The 21,442-nt window shown below is 43.6% G+C and overlaps 1 protein-coding gene across 3 annotated transcripts in view; it reads right to left on the reverse strand.

The window, feature by feature from the left end:
- PTCD1 (pentatricopeptide repeat domain 1) overlaps nucleotides 1-21,442 on the reverse strand; it is a 66,715-nt gene that overhangs the window by 22,384 nt on the left and 22,889 nt on the right. For all 3 annotated transcript variants that reach the window (XM_075829985.1, XM_075829984.1, XM_075829983.1), the window contains exons 2-4: nucleotides 19,141-19,582; nucleotides 18,403-18,543; nucleotides 16,245-16,463 (exon numbers count right to left, since the gene is read on the reverse strand). In XM_075829985.1, the coding sequence (XP_075686100.1) occupies nucleotides 16,245-16,463; nucleotides 18,403-18,543; nucleotides 19,141-19,551 (771 nt within the window). In that variant the 5' untranslated portion in view covers nucleotides 19,552-19,582. The remainder of the gene's footprint in view (nucleotides 1-16,244; nucleotides 16,464-18,402; nucleotides 18,544-19,140; nucleotides 19,583-21,442) is intronic.

Genomic DNA, 21,442 nt, shown 5'->3' on the forward strand with positions numbered 1-21,442 from the left:
CAGCTATTTAACAGATGCCTGCAATACCGTGCGACCCAGAGAAGCGTCTGCAGAAGCAAAGGGGAGAGCCGCCAACACCAAGACCCTCCGGATGGAGGTCACCGCAACCAGAAAAAACACCTTCCAGAACAGAAAACGAAGTGAGATCTCTCTCAAGAGTTCAAAGGGAGTCAACTGTAAGACATCCTAGACCAAATTCAGATCCCACGAGGGAATCAGAGGACGATAAGGGTTGGATCGCATGAGCCCCTCCCTGCAAAAAAAAGTATTAACGTCAGTTTAGGACACCAACAGGTGGCCGAACAAGATGGAAGGAGAAGACACCTGCCCCCTCAGGGAGCGGTATGCTAAACCGTGATCCAAACCGATCTGTAAACAGGATAGAATCCTGGACAAGGAAAAACAAATCCTCGCACCAATGAAGATAAGCCTTCCATTTACAATGGTAAATGCGGGCTGAGGAAGACTTTCTAGCCTTAAGCTTAGTGAGGATAACACTTTCTGAGAGACCACAAGCCCTCATACCGGTGGCTTCAACAGCCAAACAGTTAAATTCTAGTGCAAGAGAGGTCCCTGAGCGAGAATATCGGGATGGAGAGGTAAGGGCCATGGGACGTCAGCCAACAGGGACACGAAGTCCACGTAGCAACAGCGGCGCGGCCAATCCGGGGCTACCAGAATGACAGGAATCCCTTCTGCCTTGAGCCGCCGGAGGAGCCGCGGCAGGAGAGGGAAGATGTATAGGAGACTGAAGTCGGAGCATAGCGCCAAAAGTGTGTGAACAGAGCAGGCCTCCTGGTCCTGAGCTCAGGAGTTGAAGAAGGGGACCTGTCGATTGAACCTAGAGGCCATCAAGTCCACATCCGGATGACCCCACCTGAGACAAATTTGGTAGAAGACATCTTGGTGAAGAGACCACTCTCCGAGATCCACGGTTCTGCAACTGAGGAAGTCCTTGACCCAATTGTCGACCCGGAAATGTGAACCGTTGTGAGAGCCGGAAAGGAGCTTCCATGCAGACCAGGATCCTGGAAGCCTCGGTCATCACTGCGGCGCTGCAAGTTCCGCCCCGGTGATTTAGATAAGCCACGGCCGTGGCATTGTCAGCTTGATCCCTCATCGGGTGTCCAAACAGAGACGGAGTCCAGTGCAGGAAGCACAGAGAAAGGTCTCTCAATTCCAAAAGATTGATGGCAAGGGAAGACTCCTGTAGAGACCACAGCCCTTGAGCCGTGAGATTCCGAAAGGTGCACCCCCATCCCTTAGAGCCGGTATCCCTGGAGAGGATTAGCCAGTTCAGCGGGAGTAAGGAGCGCCCCCTGGGGAACAGCCCTAGAAGTGATCAACCAAAGCGAGCGATGGACTGAAAGGGGAAGGATGAACTTCAGATCCAGCGATTGCAAGGATCTGTCCCACCGGGAGAGGATCACCCTCTATAGAGGGTGCGTGTGGAACTGAGAAAATGAAATAGTCTTGACTGAAGCCACCATTGTCCCGAGAACCCGCATGCAGAAGCAGAATGCGTTTAGCACAACAGTCTGTAAGGAATGAATCCCGTCCTGAAGAATGAAGAGGCACTCCGGAGGCAGTGAAAGCGTCACTGAACGAGTGTCGAAGGCGACCCCCAAAAAATAATCTGCTGGGACGGAGATAGGCAAGACTTGGTCCGGTTAAAGACCAACCGAACCGACTCAGTCTCCAGAATGATCTGGAGAGCCATCTCTTTGTCCTCCCTGGAGGGAGACTTGATCAGAATGTCTACCAGGTATGGGGTGACCAACACCCCCTTAGTGCGAAGGAGTGCCATCCATGACAGAGAGAACTTTCTTAAATACTCTCGGGGCTGTGGCCAGGCCGAAAGGAAGGGTAGCGAATTGGTAATTACGAGACAGTACCGCAAAGCGCAGGAAGCATTGGTGAGTAATGAAGATAGGGACATGTAAATATGCGTTCTCAATGTCCACAGAAGCAACTCCCCCTGTTCCATGGCATGGATTACAGATCAGAGGGATTTCATGATGACGGACTCGAGCATGCGCGTTGAGATGCTTGAAATGCAGGATGGGCCAAATCGTCTTTTTTGAGACGGCAAAAAGGTTGGAATAAAAGGCCCGGAACCCTTAGTTCAAGTGTATCGGAATGATGACCCCCTTGAAGAAACAGAGAGCCAATTGCCCAAAAAAGGGTACTGCTCTGAAACAGCGGACTGAAAGAAACACTCTGGAGGGGGGCTGGCAAAATCCGATTTTGTATCCCAAAGATACTACCTCCTGAACCCAGGCATCCGAAATGTCAGAGAGATAGAAGATAGATGGATGTGTAAAGGCTACAAACATCAAATGTGACTAGTATGGTTCCGGTTGGTAGTTGATCGTGTGTTCTAATGTATGTTAAGAACGCTGTGGTGTCAAGTAGGAATTATTTAGTGGTTTTGACAAGAGGTGTAAGTAGTTTTTCCAGGAACATGAGTGATGAAAAAATAGAATCGGTGGATGCTACTATGGGACGGCCTGGGGGGGGGGGGGGGTTTATCTAATCTCTTGCATATTTCAATGCGCATGCGCCATCGCTCATTATGACGTCCAAAAAGGCAGGCAAACTACAGGGACTATTAGCGCCACCTAGAGTGGTGAGCCGCCATTATAGATTCAGCACTAGCCACATCGTTAAACCAGTCCCCAGTACGGCTCAGGTATGTTATATTTGCTATGTTATCTTGTTATCCTTTATCTTCCCTATGTATTTTCTTCCCATGTTCCCATGTTCACTTCTATCTAGCCTTGCGCCCCATTGCTCACCCTATATCTCATAAACATGTAACTGCTGTTCTGATAGATTCTCTGTGATACCTTGCATCTTAAATGCGCACCTGCTTCCTCAACTGCCACTTAGATACCATTTAGACATGGACCACATTACCGTTCCTATACTACACTATATTGTATGCAACTCCTCGATGTAATGATACGCAATGACATCTTATCTTGGACAGGTACAGTGGTTTCCTGAAACTGCTACACATACACGGTCCGGGCTGATTTTGTAAGTTTGCCCACTGTCAAAGACGAACAGTCTAGAATTTTTAGGCTAGGTTAATTTTACCAGTGAGAGATAGATTATATTAAAAAAAAACAGAAAATCACTTTGTCAAAATTATATATATTTATTTGCAGTGTGCACAGAGAAATAAGTATTTGATCCCTTTGGCAAACAAGACTTAATACTTGGTGGCAAAACCCTTGTTGGCAAGCACAGCAGTCAGACGTTTTTTGTAGTTGATGATGTGGTTTGCACACATGTTAGGGTATGTTCACACGACAGCGTCCGTAACGGCTGAAATTACGGGGATGTTTCCGCCTGAAAACATCCCCGTAATTTCAGCCGTAACGGCATGTGCAGGCGCTTGAACGCTGTGTCCATTACGGACATAATTGGCGCTGCTATTCATTGGAGTCAATGAGTAACGGCTCCAATTACGCCCAAAGAAGTGACAGGTCACTTCTTTAACGCGGGCGCCTATTTACGCGCCGTCATTTGACAGCGGCGCGTAAATATACGCCTCGTGTGAACAGACAAACGTCTGTCCATTGCTTTCAATGGGCAGATGTTTGTCAACGCTATTGAGGCGCTATTTTCGGACGTAATTCGGGGCAAAAACGCCCGAATTACGTCCATAATTAGTGCGTGTGAACATACCCTAAGATGGAATTTTGGCCCACTCCTCTTTGCAGATCATCTGTAAATCATTAAGATTTCGAGGCTGTCGCTTGGCAACTCGGATCTTCAGCTCCCTCCATAAGTTTTCGATGGGAGAATGGATGGAGCCATGTACCGTCAAATCCTGAGTGACAACCTCCTTCCCTCCGCCAGGACATTAAAAATGGCTCGTGGCTGGGTCTTCCAGCACGACAATGACCCGAAACATACAGCCAGGGCAACAAAGGAGTGGCTCAAAAATAAGCACATTAAGGTCATGGAGTGGCCTAGCCAGTCTCCAGACCTTAATCCCATCGAAAACTTATGGAGGGAGCTGAAGATCCGAGTTGCCAAGAGACAGCCTCGAAATCTTAATGATTTACAGATGATCTGCAAAGAGGAGTGGGCCAAAATTCCATCTTAGGGTATGTTCACACGCACTAATTATGGATGTAATTCGGGCGTTTTTGCCCCGAATTACGTCCGAAAATAGCGCCTCAATAGCGTTGACAAACATCTGCCCATTGAAAGCAATGGACAGACGTTTGTCTGTTCACACGAGGCGTATATTTACGCGCCGCTGTCAAATGACGGCGCGTAAATAGACGCCCGCGTTAAAGAAGTGACCTGTCACTTCTTTGGGCGTAATTGGAGCCGTTACTCATTGACTCCAATGAATAGCAGCGCCATTTACGTCCGTAATGGACGCGGCGTTCAAGCGCCTGCACATGCCGTTACGGCTGAAATTACGGGGATGTTTTCAGGCGGAAACATCCCCGTAATTTCAGCCGTTACGGACGCTGTCGTGTGAACATACCCTAAGATGTGTGCAAACCACATGATCAACTACAAAAAACGTCTGACTGCTGTGCTTGCCAACAAGGGTTTTGCCACCAAGTATTAAGTCTTGTTTGCCAAAGGGATCAAATAATTATTTCTCTGTGCACACTGCAAATAAATATATATAATTTTGACAAAGTGATTTTCTGTTTTTTTTTTAATATAATCGATCTCTCACTGGTAATTAACCTAGCCTAAAAATTCTAGACTGTTCATGACTTTGACAGTGGGCAAACTTACAAAATCAGCAAGGGATCAAATACTTATTTCCTTCACTGTTATATATATATATGTACAGATTTATTTATACATACAAAACATATTTATCTACAGAACACTACCTGTGGCTCTACACTGTCCCATGATGCTAGACACTTTTCCTTTTTTATATTACCCAATGTTGTACACATCTTTGTTGTATATATTTTCTAAAATGCATTTCACTGTAAAGCTGAATACTTTACATCCTGTATTTGCTTATGGAATATCTATATTATACTAAACTACCTGTAAATGTTCCTCTAGTGCCCGACGAAGGTTTTACGACCGAAACGTTACGTTCACTTTACCTTTCCAAGAGTGTGCCGAATACAATTCTTTCTATTTCTTCAACTGGTTTGGGACCCTATTCTGAGCACCTGAGAAAAACTAGTGCTATCTGAACAACACCACAGCGACAGAGGCCGGCGGGCAGCGTCAATGGCAGCTTCACAGATATACTTGGACGCATTCGAGATAAGGGGAGACAGATCAACTAATTCCTCTGGGGGAGTACCTGAGAGCGGGCCATGACGGAGTTTGTGTGCTCATTCAATGATAGCTCGGCTAACCCAGGCAGATGCAAAAATTGGGCGAAGGGCACAGCCAAAGGCCTCAAAAGTGGTTTTAGAGAAGTAGTCTATGCAGCAATCCAGAGGATCTTTCAAAGATGCGGAATCTGCCATCGACAAAGTAGTGGCCTTTATTTTATTTCTGTTACTTATATAGTACCAACATATTCTGCAGCGCTAACATATTCCTCACTTACTGTCCCCATTGGGGCTCACAATATAAATTCTCTATCAATATGTTTTTGGGGTGTAGGTGGAAACAGGAGTACTCGGAGGAAACCCACGCAAACATGGGGAGAACATACAAACTCCATGCAGACGACGTTCTTTGATTTGAATCCAGGACCCCAGCGCAGCAATGCAATAGTGTTAACCACTGAGCCACCATGCTGCCTTGGCTAAACGAATAATCAGAGGATCCATCGCCAGAGAATTACCCTCTTGAAAAGGGTGGAAAACATCCAGACAGCTAGAATGAGAAAACTTCTTGTCCGGATGCTTCCATTCCTTAAAGACAATACCCTCTAGTTCCGAGTGGGATAGAAAAACAGCCTGAGAACGTTGGGGCTGAAGGAAAGAAATGGTGGTAATAGGAAAAGAGCGCGCTGGAGTGCTATTGCAGGATAGTATGAAGCTGCTGGCCTAAAAGTGCCGGGGCGCGGATTAGGCCAAAGGAAAGTCCCAGGGAATAGGCTGGTCTAGAGGACCGCTACAGTACACATGCAGTGGCCCAGGGGAAGGGGGCACGGTGGTTAAGTAACACTTACCCTGCTCTCCATATCCCAGATGTGAGGAGCAGCAGGAATATCCCCTCAGTGTTACCGCCTTTACCTAGGGGAAAATGGTGGGAGAGGTGTTAGAGGTGCATCTTATGCTCGTGGGTGACAGTGGAGCTGACGCTCTTGTCCCGCTTCTTTTCATATGCAGGTTAGACAACAGTGCATTTGCATAGGACACTGTGCACCCGCCGAGAAGGCAACACATGGAGACCTGTGCTCCTAGCTCTTCATTAAGAAAAGAATAAAATAAATAAAAATAAAATTCTTGGTAGAAACTCTGCTTCTCTCAGTAGCCTCCTCCAACACTAAGCTAAGACTAAATAGCTCAGTGTCTGTGGGAAGGGTATAGGAGGATTCCCTTTTTTAATTCTTAGTGTTAAGCCTCCTGGTGGAAACAGCATATACCCACGGTCTGTGTCCCCAATGTAACAAACAAGAATTCCTCTGTTTCTACTTATCAGGCTCCTACCGCCCCTTACCTCCTAAGGCCTCATGCGCACGACCGTAGCCGTGTGCACGGCCGTGATTTTCGGGTCGGCCGGTTGCGGACTCTCAGCCGCGGGCCGCCCGCAAATCGTACGACATGCACATGGCCGCCGTCATTGTTTTCAATGAGCCCGGACCGCAGAAGATGTCCGTAATAGGACATGCCCGTTCTTTCTGCGGTGCGGGTTCCCGGGCCATGCACGGACCGTAAAAACTACGGTTGTGTGCATGGCCCCATAGAAAAGAATGGGGCCGCAATTCTGCCGTGGATTTTCGGGGGAATTGCGGCCAAAAAAACACGTTCGTGTGCATGGGGCCTAACTGTTCACTCACTCTGAAATTACTTTCCACCTGTTAACTCTCAGCTCACTGAGGGAAAATATTACAGCTCACCTTAGAAGTTTATGGAGAGGGGGAGAAGGGAGAAGGCAGAGTGAGACACAGACGATGCAGCTGCTCGTAGTAAGGCTACATTCACACGACACACGGCTGTTTTCAGAACAATGATGTTCTATGGATGGATTCACACGGCCATTTTTTTAACATCGTGAATATTTCTCGTCAATAAATAGGACATGTCCTATTTTTGGCTGTTTTCATGGCCCCCATAGAAGTCAATGGATCAGTTTTTAACGGCTGTCAATACATGTAACAACCGTTAAAAACGGATATGTGACATGGAGATTCAAGAGGCAAGGGAACTATTGGTTCCCTTGCTAGCTATTGGCGGCGCGATGACACAATCACCAATGCAGCGCCGTCCTCTTCAGGTGTGGTCTCTAGTCTCACGGGTTCTGCGAAGGCGACGAGATGATGTCATCGTGCTGCCTTCGCAGAACCCGTGAGACTAGAGACCACATGTAAAGTAGACGGCGCTGCATCGGTGAGTGTGTAGGGAAGTCAAGGTCGGGTATTGTTGCGCTCACTACAAGGGTAGTGTGGCTCTAGTACAGGGCGCATTGTTGTCAACTGTAGCAAATTTTTCGGGACTGTCCTGAATTTACAGACAGAGTCCCGGAAGATTACTACAGGGGGCGTGTGGTGCTTTCTCCGGAGAGGTGTGTGTGGCATCATCTACAGGGGGGCTGTGTGCCATCATCTACAGGGGGGCTGTGTGCCATCATCTACAGGGGGCTGTGTGCCATCATCTACAGGGAGTTGTGTGCCATCATCTTGGGGGTCTGTGTGCCATCATCTAGGTGGTCTGTGTGCTATCATCTAGGTGGTCTGTGTGCCATCAACTACAGGGGGTCCGTGTGCCATCATATACAGGGGGTCTGTGTGCCATCATCTACAGGGGGGCTGTGAAATAATCATGACAATGACCTTCCTTTGGGTGTTTTCAGGGGGTTGGGATAAAAAAAAGCCTGAAAAATGAAATTCATCAGTTTTTTTAACGGCCATGAAAAAAAGATGCAAAATGGATGTCAAACGGCCATTAACCCCATAAGGACATGGACTAGTTTGAATGTTCAGGACGCAGCCCCATTTTTCAAATCTGACATGTGTCACTTTATGTGGTAATAACTTTGGAATGCTTTTACCTATCCAAGAGATTCTGAGATTGTTTTCTCGTGACACATTATACTTTAGCCCCTATCCGCACGAGGACGTAACTGTCCGTCATTGCGGGATGTTAGTTCCCGCACGAGGACGTATAGTTACTGAGTTTTTCCCAGTTTTTCCCGGCGACAGTGTGCACCGGAAACCGGGAGGTCAGCTGTCGCCGACAGCTGACAGTCCCCTCTTGCTGGCCTGCGGTCCTTTGCCGCTGATTTCGGCGAATTAACCCCTTAAATTCGGCGATCGGGTGCAATCGCCGAATTTTGGGGGTTTCTAACATATCGGCTGACCCCGGTCCGAAATCGCGGGGTTTGCCGATAGTTACTATGGCAAACGGAAGCCAAACAGTGTTGCCGATCAGCGTCTCATCGCCGCTGATTTTGGCAATTAACCCGTTACATGTGGGGCTCGATTGCGATCTCCGCATGTAGCGGGTATGTAGCGGTTTTGTAGCGCATCAGCAGCCCCCATGCAATCGTGGGGGCTTCTGATGCTTGAGATGGCACCCGGGGGCCAGACAACGGCCCCCAAGTCTGCCATGTATGTAAGCCTATGAGGATCAGCCTTTGCTGATACTCGTAGACCAACTGTCAGAGTGACTGTGACGTCACACTGACAGTTGGAATACGTTACACTACCTAGGTAGTGTAATGTATTCTAGCAGCGATCAGAGCTGCAGGTAAAAAAAGAAAGTGTAAAAAAAAAAGTTAATAAACAAAAATATAAAGTGTAAAAAGTAAAAAAAAATTTATAAAAATGTTGTATAAAAGTGTCAAAATAAAAGTTTTTGTTTTCCTATAAGTCATTTATTATAGGGAAAAAACGAAAACGGTAAAAAAAAAAGTACACATATTTGGTATCACCGTGTTCGTAACGACCCAAACGATGAAACTATAATGTTCATTCTTCCACACGGTGAACGCCGCAAACAAAATAAACGGAAAACTGTCAGCATCGCTATTTTTTGGTCACCACCCCTCCCAAGATATAGAATAAAAAGTGATCAAAAAGTCGCATTTACCCCAAAATGGTACCAATAAAAACTACAACCCGTCCCGCAAAAAACAAGACCTCCCACAGCTTTTTTGACGAAAAAATAAAAAAGTTACGGCTCAGAATAGCGTGTCTCAGAAAATAAATTATTTTATAGAAACTTAATTTTATTGTGCAAACGCTGCAAAACTTAAAAAAAACTATACACATATGGTATCAGTGTAAACGTACCGACCGGTAGAATAAATTAAAACGTAATTTATTGCGCACGGTGAACACTGTAATAAATAAAGAATTTAAAGCGCCAAAAATTGCTGTTTTTTGGTCACCTTAGCTCTAAAAAAGATCCTGAGGGGCCAAAATGCTCACTATACCCCTAGAAAAATTCATTGAGGGGTGTAGATTCCAAAATAGGGTCACTTTTGGGGGGGTTTCCACTGTTTTGGTCCCTCCGGGGCGTTGCAAACCCAACATGGCACTGAAAACCAATCCAGCAAAATCTGCGCTCCAAAATCCAAAAGGCGCTCCTTCCCTCCTGAGCCCTGCTGTGGGTCCAAACATCAGTTTACGACCACATATGGGGTATTGCCGTAATCGGGAGAAATTGCTTTACAAATGTTGGGCGGCTTTTTCTCCTTTATTCCTTGTAAAAATGAACAAATTCTATGTTTCCACAGAAAAATAGGTGATTTTCATCTTCACAGACTAATTCCACTAAATTCTGCAAAAAAACTGTGGGGTCAAAATGCTAAGTATACCCCTAGAAAAATGCCTTGAGGGGTGTAGTTTCCAAAATGGGGTCACTTTTTGGAGGTTTCGACTGTTTAGGTACCACAAGACCTCCTCAAACCTGACATGGTGCCTAAAATATATTCCTAAAAAAAGGAGGCCCCAAAAATCCACTAGGTGCTCCTTTGATTCTGAGGCCTGTGTTTCAGTCCATTACCACACTAGGGCCACATGTTGGATATTTATAAAATCTGCAGAATTTGGGCAATAAATATTGAGTTGCGTTTCCCTGGTAAAACCTTCTGTGTTACAGATTTTTTTTTATTACAAATGAAATTTGTAAATTTCACCTCTACTTTGCCTTAATTCCTGTGAAACGCCTAAAGGGTTAAAATACTTTCTGAATGTGGTTTTGAATACCTTGAGGGGTGCAGTTTTCAAAATGGGGTGATTTATGGGGATTTTCTAATATATAAGGCCCTCAAAGCCACTTCAGAACTGAACTGGTCCGTGAAAGAATGGCCTATTGAAATTTTATTGAAAATATGAGAAATTGCTGCTAAAGTTCTAAGCCTCGTAACGTCCTAGAAAAATAAAAGTACGTGAAAAAAAATGATGCAAACATAAAGTAGACATATGGGGGATGTTAACTAGTAACTATTTTGTGTGGTATTACTATCTGTTTTACAAGCAAATACGTTTAAATTTTGAAAAATTCAAATTTTTGCTAAAATTTGAAGTTTTTCACAAATAAATATTGAATTTATCTACCAAATTTTTTCACTAACCTAAAGTACAATATGTCACGAGAAAACAATCTCAGAATCGCTTGGATAGGTAAAAGCATTACCACATAAAGTGACACATGTCAGATTTGAAAAAATCATCTGTGTCCACAAGGCCAAAACAGGCTGTGTCCTAAAGGGGTTAAGTTAGTGGTAAAATTTTGTCAATACATTCAGTATTTTATTGTGAAAAACACCAACATTTAGCAAAAAACTGCAAAAATTAGCATTTCTCTAAATTTAAAGAGGCTCTGTCGCCACATTATAAGTGCCCTATCTTCTACATATCATCGATCCACGCTGTAATGTAGATTACAGCAGTGTTTTTTTATTTAGAAAAACAATAAATTTTGACCAAGTTATGACCTATTTTAGATTTATGCTATTGACTTTCTTAATGCCCAACTGGGCGTTTTTTAGCTTTTGACCAAGTTTGCGTTGTAAAGAGAAGTGTATGACGCTGACCAATCAGCGTCATACACTTCTCTCCATTCATGTACTCAGCACATAGTGATCCTGCGTTGTTCACTATGTGTTGTCACTTACTCACACATTAACGTTACTGAAGTGTCTTGAGAGTGAATAGACCTCGCTTCCAGCCAGCACGCAATGTCTATTCACACTCCCGACACTTCGGTAACGTTTGTTTGGGACTTAATGACAGCAAGCGTGATCTCGCAAGATCACGCTGTAAATAACAGCGTGATCTCGATGTGCTGTGCTGTAAGTCCCACACAAACGTTACCGAAGTGTCGGGATTGTGAATAGACATCGCGTCCTGGCTGGAAGCGAGCTCTATTCAGTCTCAAGACACTTCAGTAACGTTAATGTGTGAGTAAGTTACAGCACATAGGTGAACAAGGTAGGATCACTATGTGCTGAGTAAATGAATGGAGAGAAGTGTATGACGCTGATTGGTCAGCGTCATAAACTTCTCTTTACAACGCCCACTTGGTCAAAAGCTAAAAAACATTCAGTTGGGTATTAAGTCATTAGCATAAATAGGTCATAACTTGGTCAAAATTGATAGTTTTTCTAAAACACTGCTGTAATCTACATTACAGCGCCGATCACATCATGCAGAAGATAGGGCACTTATAATGTGGTGACAGAGCCTCTTTCAATGTATCTGCTTGTAAGACAGATAGTAATACCACACAAAATAAATGCCAATTAACATTTCCCACATGTCTACTTTAGATTGGCATCATTTTTTGTACATTCTTTTATTTTTCTAGGACGTTACAAGGTTTAGAACTTTAGCAGAAATTTCTCACATTTTCAAGAAAATGTCAAAAGGCTATTTTTACAGGGACGAGTTCAGTTGTGAAGTTGTTTTGAGGCGCCCATACAATGCAAACCCCCATAAATCACCCAATTTTAAAAACGGTACCCCTCAATGTATTCAAAACAGCATTTAGAAAGTTTATTAACCCTTTAGGCGTTTCACAAGAATTACAGAAAAGTAGGGATATAATTTACAAATTTCTTTTTTTTGCAGAAATTCATTTTGAATCTTTTTTTTCTTTCTGTAACACAGAAGGTTATACCAGAAAAACGCAATTCAATATTTATTGCCCGGATTCTGCAGTTTTTAGAAATATCCCACATGTGGCCATAGTGTGTTAATTCACTGAAACACACACCTCCAAAGCAGAGGAGCACCTAGAGGATTTTGGGGCTGCTTTGTTTGCGTTTGCTGAATTAGTGGAATGAAGCCATGAAAATGAAAATCTAAATTTTTTCCAATAAAACGTAGAAATTGTCAATTTTTACAAGGCATAAAAGGAGAAAAAAACACCCCAACATTTGAAAAGCAATTTCTCCAGATTACAGCAATACCCCATATGTGGTGATAGACGGCTGTTTGGACACACGGCATGTCTCAGAATGGAAGGAGAACCATTTGGCTTTTTGAGCTCAAGTTTTGCGGCAATGATTTTCGGGTGCCATGTAGCATTAGCAAAGCCCCTGAGGAACCAAAGCAATGGAAACCCCCCAAAAGTGACCTCATTTGGGAAACTACACCCCTCAAGGATTTTAAAGAGGGGTATAGTGAGCATTTTGACCCCACAGGTTTTTTGCTGACTTTAGTGGAATTAGGCCGTGAAAATGAAAATCTACATTTTGTTCTAATAAAATGTTGAAATGTTAAATTTTTACAAGGCATAAAGGAGATAAAGCACCTCAACATTTGAAAAGCAATTTCTCCCGATTACGGCAATACCCCATAAGTGGTCATAAACTGCTGTTTGGACACACGGCAGGGGTCAAAAGGGAAGGATCACCATTTGTAGCTCAAATTTAGCTGGAGTGGTTTTCGGGTGCCATGTCACATTTGCAAAGTGCCTTCGGGACCAAAACAGTCGGAACCTCACAAAAAGGACCGCATTTGGGAAACTACACCCCTTAAGGAATCTATCTATGGGTATAGTAAGCATTTAGACCCCACTGGTCTTTTGCAGAATTTATTGGAATTAGGTCCTAAAAATGAATATCAACATTTTTTCCACTAAAAAGTTGCATTTTTTCATTTTCACAAGGGATAAAGTAGAAAAAGCACCCGAACATTTGTAAAGCAATTTCTCCAGAGTACGGAAATATCCCACATGTGGTCATAAACTGCTGTTTGGACACATGGCAGGGCTCAGAAAGGCAGTAGCGCTATTTGGAATGCAGATTTTGCTGGATTGTTTTTTGGGTGCCATGTCGCATTTGCAAAACCCTAAGGTACCAGAGTACAGTGGAAGCCCCCAAAAAGTGACCCCATTTTGGAAACTACACCCCTCAAGGCAGTTAACATTTGCCTGGACATATCACAGAGCTCAGAAGTGAAGAGCAACATGCGCATTTGAGGTCCATTTTGGTGATTTTCACAGCATTGGCCCACAATTGCAGGGCTCTGAGGTCAAATAGTAAAGCAAACCCCCCAAGCAGTGATCCCTATTTTGGAAACTACACCCCTTAAGGTATTTTAAGGTGTGTACTGAGCATTTTGCCCCCACAGGTGTTTTTCCATTAGTAATTAATGTGCAGCATATGGTACAAAGTGAAAATTGCAATTTCCCGCTGATATGCCATTTTAGTGCACAATATCTTGTGCCCAGTTTGTGCCACCGAAGACATCTCGTAAACTGTTAAGCTGGTTCCCACGGGTATGGCGATGCCATATACGTGGACGTAAACTGCTGTTTGGTTTCAGAAGGGAGGGAGCGCCATTTTGCTTTTGGAGAACAGATTTTGCTTGGTAGGAGTTCTGTTTGGGGTTTTGCTGGTATTTCAGTTTATAATGTGGGGGCATATGTAAGCTGTGAGGAGTACATCAGGGCATAATAAGAGGGTATAATAATGCACTAAATAAATAATATTTCAGACATATGTGGCCAGTGTCGCAATGATAAATGGGGCCCGATCTTATCCGCTTTTGGACACTTTGCACATTCTATGTCACCATATTCTGAGAGCCAGGACTTTTTTAATTCTCAGTCAAAAAGCTGTGTAAAGGATTGTTTTTTGCAGGACGGGTTGTAGTTTTTATTGGTACTATTTTGGGATACATTAGAACTTTATGAACACTTTTTATTCCATGTTTTGTGAGGGGCGGTTATAAAAACAAATAGTGGTTCTGGCATGGTTTATAGTTTTATAGTTTGGGTCGTTACTGACACGGCGATACAAAATGTGTGTACTTTTTTTAACGTTTTAATTTTTTCCAATAATAAAAGGCTTATTATAGGAAAAAAGGCAGTTTTTTGTTTTTATTAACTTGAAACTTTTCTTTTTACACTTTTATTAAACTTTTATTTTTGTCCCACTAGGGGGCTTGAGGTCCTGCACCTCTGATGATCTTTACTCTAATGCATTGCACTACCCACGTAGTGCAATGCATTAGAGCTGTCAGTCATTCACTGACAGCAAGCCTATTTGGTCCGTCCATTATTAGGTCTCCGGTTGCCATAGCAATGATCGATATCATCACGATAACATCGTGTCGATGCCGATCGCTACAAATAACGAAGATGCCGCATCTGAGGGGTTAATGGCAGGGATCGGAGCTAGCTCCGTTCCCTGCCTAACATACAGCTGACACCAGCGGCTGATGTCGCAGGCTCAGCTTCTGAGCCAGCGCCATCTTGTTACTGCGGCGGAACCTAGCAGGCATCCGTTCTAGGCAGACAGGAGGCCATTGTTGGGCTTCCGGTCTGCCGGAGCAGTCATCGGAACCCCGCAATTTCATTGCAGAGTTTCGATCTGCTTGTAGACACCATAGATGCAGCGCTCGGTTTTGAGGGCTGCATCTAAGAGGTTAATCTGCCGGATTGGAGGCTAGCTCCGGTACTGGCCTTGAAGCAGTGATAGCGTTAAGCTATCACTGCTTTAAAATGGTGTCTGCCGACACAAAACACTGTTAATACTCTGACGTAATAGTCCGTCAGTTTGCCTTTAACAGGACAGCGCCTGTGACGTACTATTACGTCACATAGCGTTAAGGGGTTAAAACGGACTGGGAAACGGATGAAAATTTGGAGACACACTGATGCAAAACGGCCATGAAGAACTGACAGTTGATCCGTTTTAAATGGCCATTTTTTTCACTCCCGTGTGAATATAGCCTAAGAGTTCTATCACATCTCCCAGTGAATCACTACTATATAATCTCTAATGTGCGTGGTAGATAGAGATAGGAAAGCAGGATTCTTCTCTTCTATTAGTGCAGTGTATAGAAGACATGATAGCAGTTAGGCTCCAACCACTAGCTCAGAGGCAACAGAGTATTAGAAAGAGAGCCTGCAGAGGGAAAACTGCAAAAAAATGCAGGATACAATCATATATAGGTCAGAAATAGTGTTATTCCTCATGTTAACACATATGACAGCTTATTCTGAAAAGTCACCTGAAAGGTTAGGAACGCTTTAAAGGATGATTCAATAATTGTATAAAGAGGCTGACTAGGACTGTGAATAATATAGGTAAAATGTTCAAGCAATGGGTCATAAAAAAGTAGTGCATAATGCATAAATGTTAATGGCCCACATTTACTAAGACTGGGATATCTGGTGCATTTTGAACTATCTAATGCAGGTGTCTCCAACCTTTGGAACGCCAGCTGTTGTGAAACTACAGCTGCCATCATGCCCTGCCAGCCAAAGGCTTTAGTACTCCAGCCAAAATCTGCCAAGGCATGCTGGGAATTGTAGTTTCACAACTGCTGAAATGTTGAAGGTCGCTGCTGATCAAATCCATGCAGGTACATTTTTCCACCAAAATTTTCATATAGTTTTCTTAATTAGTTTTAACATAGTTTTCTGCCGTAAACTAAGTCTCCTTGGAGAACACAACCACTTTCCAAATTTGGGGAGCGGCAAGAAACTTTGCACGTTTTATTGCAAATTTTCCGCAAATCACTGTTTGTGATTTTGTAGGTGCTCTTTAAACCAACACCTGGCGTAAACTACATGAAAAATGTGGGCCAGAGTGTTTCTTCTACATGAATATAAAAAGGGAGACATTTATGGATGAACATGAACCTGAACTTGAGTTACCTTGAAGATCTCAAAGCTACCTTGCAGCCCTGAACTCAGTGTGCAGACTTTGAGCAAGCTTCTATAAGTAATAGGGTTAAGTTGTATGTTCTTATCCATCAATTCTTTTCGTAGTTTCAGAGCCTGCTGTAGACCAGAGTCTTTCCATGGTGACTCAGCACAGGCATTGAAGAGGGCTGTATAAGTGGCATCTGTGGGTACCAGACCTCTCTTTTTCATCTTAAATGTAAAACATAAAACCAGTGTAACTACTTGATAAAAGTTTAAAAAAAATAAAATAATTGACTGCTGTCAGGCCAGCAGCCATCTTCACTTGATCACCATGTTATCAGACAGTGACCACTTAACGCTACAACATTACTGTACATTGGATGTCGCCAAGAGGTTAATAAAACCTGTTGTGTTATTATTGTGTTGTTATTATTATGTCATATTAGTGTGTATGTGTGTATTTTGGAGCTGTGTTCTAATATGAATATATCACAATTAGAGTTTGTGTTATGCAGAAGTCTGTGTATAAAGGCAACGTTGTATTGTAAGTAGTGTTGCACGATGCATTGAAACATTAGTGCAGCACCGGCCACATCACCTCATGCTGACCGCGCGCAAACACTTGTTGTCAGGAGTGGGGCAATGGCTGTATTTAACGGAGAAATCTCTCATCTCCGTCGTTATTCCCCTGAATGCTGCGATCAAAGCTGACCGCAGCATTCAAGAGGTAAATGAGAAGGGGGGATGCCCTTTGGATCGCAACACAGGGAATCCGAGGGACACCGTATATGGGCAGACAGCCATGGGTCCATTGAAGGACCCCAGGGATGTCTAACCATATTTCTTGTTGTTAGGGCATACTTAGGTATGTCCTAACAACTGGCTGTGTGCTATCAGTGCACAGGCTTATGTACTGGCATATAGATATATGCCAGTACATTAAAGTTTAAAAAAAATAAAGTAATGTTAAATAATAAAAAAAAAAACACACATTTTTTTTACAATAAACATTAAAATACGTCTCAATACATAAGATATTCACATATTCGGTATCGTCGCGACCGTAATAACACATTTATAGCCTAACACATTTATAGCTCATTTATGATGTTTACGCGGTTATAAAATAAGTACTGCTTTCTTTCTTTCACTTATTAATGTGAGGCACGAGGTGTTATGAATTTTGAACCTCCATGTGCCTCACATTAATAGTAATTAACCCCATCATGTACCTCACACATTAACCCAATGTTATCCATTATAACTGAGGAACCTTATGGGGTTAAATACTATTAATGTGAGGCACATAGAGATTCAAAATTCATAATACCACGTGCCTCACATCAGAAAATGGAAGAACTTTTTTTTTTAATTATTGTTGGCAAAAGTATTGTTTTGGTATCAAGTATCGCAATACCACACAAAGTATCGTCCAAATTCTGGTATTGTGACAAGCTTAATTGTAAGGATGTTCATGGTAGTGTGGGCATTTATCGTCTGGTCTTTGTTATAATGAGGTCACAATAATGTGTGTGTATTTAAAGGATGCACTCTTATTACGATGATGTAAAACCAAGGTTTCCCTCTTTACGCCGAAAAAAGTAGCGTGGTTGACTACACTATTGCTTCTGCGAAAAAAACGGAAACCTTACGGAACACAAACAAACGGAAACCAACTGCAACGGAAGTATTACCATTGACATAAACGGTAATGCAAACGGAAGCTATGGTTTCTGTTTGGCTTGCCGTTCATCGGTTCCTCCTACGGAAAGGTCTAACGGAATGCATTAATGGAAGCACGACAGTGATACGAACACACCCTTATACGGGTTAACGAAGATAAAGCTTTTATATATTGTCCTGCCAATTGTACAGTCTATATCATCAGCAGCAATATAGATATTTTCCATTTTTTTGGATCCTTTTATCATCTCCCACTTTGGCATTTGAATGGGCACCATGTAATACTACATTTCCCTGCAATGTGCGACTACCTGCAGGTTTTGTTCTTAGGAGCTGGACCCATGACAATAATCTGACTGCCAGAGCAGCTTCCTCTTTAGAGAGGGATGTCCAGACAACACCAAAAAAAACATTTCATCATATTAGTTGTAATAAAATGACATGTGTAAAACTAGAATGCAATATAAAAACTTTAAGTACATACATCTGAATACAGCTTAAAAGCCTTCTTAATGTATCCAGCTCTCCCGCATCCTCCTATGAGAACAGTATAGTTACTTTCTTCAGGCTGTAGTCGTTCCTCTTTCAGCATCTTTACCTCAAAGAGCTCTAGGGCCTCTGCTAGCTGAACACAAGAGATTACATTTTTAGTGGAATACACAAGAAGCCCACTCAGTATTATAAGCTGTTTTGGTTATATATTATACTATGGAAGGGAAAAACGTGCGCAAATGAATACTGGTGATATTGCATCGCGGACCAATCACTTCCCAGTTATGTTCTGTCTTTCACACCTGACTCCCCCCTTCCCCTATGAAATAAACAGTTGGGACTATAAAGATCCACAAGTCTAAACAATTCTAAGAGTGAAGTCGTCTCATGTTATTGCATGCTATAAAACGGAGATAGGAGCCCTTATATATGTTCACCTACCTATGCCAATTATACTTCCATTACCTTGGAGTAGAGGAGGCCCCTTCTATTACATGATATACAGGGAGGTTTAAAAGCTGCACTTGACAAGTTAAATGAAATTCCTCCCGATTAATTTTGAAGCACACATATTAAGATTAGAAGTGCATGGGTGATTCCTATGATAAACATTGATGGCATATAGATTAGACATGTCATCAGTGTCTGTTCAGTGGGGATCCTTCCTCGTCTTGACTTTTTTCAGCCTTACAAACTAGGTCACGATTAGACCGACAACGATTACACTTACTTTGCCTTCCTTTATTTTGGTTTTACACTGTAGAAAGTACCAGTACGGAGTGTTCCTTCTTCCCTGGTACCTCTCATGAATGGGCTGTGTTCCCCAGTTAACTTCCTCATCCTCTTCATACTGCATGTCCTGGAGCTCTGGAGAGGATTTCTTAAACACAGTTCTTGAGGAGTACGTCCCAGACAATGTTCCAAAGTTGTCCTCCTCTGGTAACTCTGAATTATAGCCAGAATCAGCATAGTCAGAAAAAGTCCTGAATGGTGTTACACTCTGCTGACATAGCAGCGTGTGATTTATAGGGGCCCAGTAATGAGCTACACAAATCTGTCTGAATACAGGATGTACTTTTATCAGACATCCTAATGCCAAAGAGTATGATGGCAACTTAGTGAGGATCCGAGGGATGCCCATGGCAGCTGGCAATCAATGGTCTTCACGCAGCCTAAAATAATAATAATAAAAAAATACTAGTAGTTGTAAAACAATGGCGGTCAATCAGGAAATGGACTAAATTAGGGCTGGGCAATTATGACCTGAATCAAAATCATGATTAATTGAACATGTAACCTCGATTACAATTAATAAATGATTTTAGGCCACACCTTTTTTCATACCACACCCCCTATTTGAATGCCACGCCATTGAAGTAATATAGATCCCCTGATCCAGATGTATACTACTGTATATAATATACCCGACACTGCCCCTCACACAGTATAACGCCCCCATACAGTATAATGTCCCTATAGATGTCCCCACAGTATAATGCCTCCTTAGCTGCCCCCAGACAGTATAACGCCTCCATAGCTGCCCTCAAACAGCCCCTATAGTGCCTAATAAAAATAATAAAATACATACTCATCTAACCCTGTTCCAACGACAAGTGGAGGAGATTCCTCTGCTCCGTGTGGCTCAGCGTATTTTTTCAGATTCAGCTGGACTTCTGACATATACCGGTGTTTCAGGCATCCTATTGGTCCATAGTGTCCTCAATGCCCGGCCAATTTACTTCTTGTTTATCCTCAATGCCCATGCGAAACGGCGAGCGGACAGTGCCAGCCCCAATGGTATATACACAGATGATGTGGGTGTAATGTCCGTGGCTGCGGGCTGTCAGCTCCAGCCTACCGCTGACAGCCGCAGCCACGAGTCGGCAAGCGCTGGCCCCAGCCTCCTCCTCAGGAGACGCCAGCGCTTGCATCCACTCACCTCCGCCGGAGCCCGCAGGGTGCGCGAGCACGCTCGTCCCCGCTCTTAAAGGGGCAGCGCGCGCACCGGACATCTTGAACGACCTTTGACCCGTGAGTACCCTGGGCTATAAGAGGGTCCAGCCCCCTAGTTCGATGCCTGAGCGTTGTTAGTCTTTCCCAGTCTGTCTCGCAATGGTCCCTTAGTGTCTCCCGTTCCAGCTGTTACCCGTGCCCTGTTACCGTTCCTGTATTCCGTATTGTTTCTGTGCCTACCAGCGTTGGAATAGTGTCTTCTGCCACGTCAAGTGTCTTCTGCTTCATCGGATACTGCCCGCCACCGCCCGGACTATTTCAGGTACCCAAGCATTACTGTCTGCCATTGACTTCCGTATAGACTGTGACCTGGTCAGCTGCCTCCCCGCTACGGTGGAGCGGCCTAGTGGGTCCACATATCCTGTGTCCGTGACAGTGGGTTATATACAGGGATGATGGCAGGCTGGTACATACAGGGATGATGGTGGTTATATACAGGGAAAATAGGGGTTATATACAGGGGTGATAGGTGTCCCTGTATTTGACCCCATCAACCCTGTATATAACCCCCATCATCTCTGTATATAACCCCATCATCCCTGTATATAACAACCATTATTTTTGTATATAACTCCCATCATCCCTGTATACAGGGTTGATGGGGTAATATACAGGGATGATGGGGGTTATATACAGGGATGATGGCTGGTATATATAAGATGATAGGGGGAATATACAGGGACCCCCATCATCCCTGTACATACGAGCAAACCATCATCTCTGTATATAATCCCCCTCATCCCTGTATATAACTCCATCAAGCCTGTATATAACCCCCATCATCCATGTATATAACGCTCATCCTCCGTGTATATACAATGCCGTAGGCTCAATGTATGTTGTGCGGGCATTGAGGCTAAATGAGAAGTAGGGCGGGAATTGAGGCAGGGAAAAAAGTACACCGTGGACCAATAGGATGCCTGAAACGCTGGTAAATGGCAGAAGTCCAGCTGAATCTGAAAATTAACGAGCCTCTCACGGGTCGGCCCAAACTGACGCGAGGCAGTGACGTAATCATG

This window comes from Rhinoderma darwinii, chromosome 6 (assembly GCF_050947455.1).
Source record: "Rhinoderma darwinii isolate aRhiDar2 chromosome 6, aRhiDar2.hap1, whole genome shotgun sequence".
NCBI classification, from domain to species: domain Eukaryota; kingdom Metazoa; phylum Chordata; class Amphibia; order Anura; family Rhinodermatidae; genus Rhinoderma; species Rhinoderma darwinii.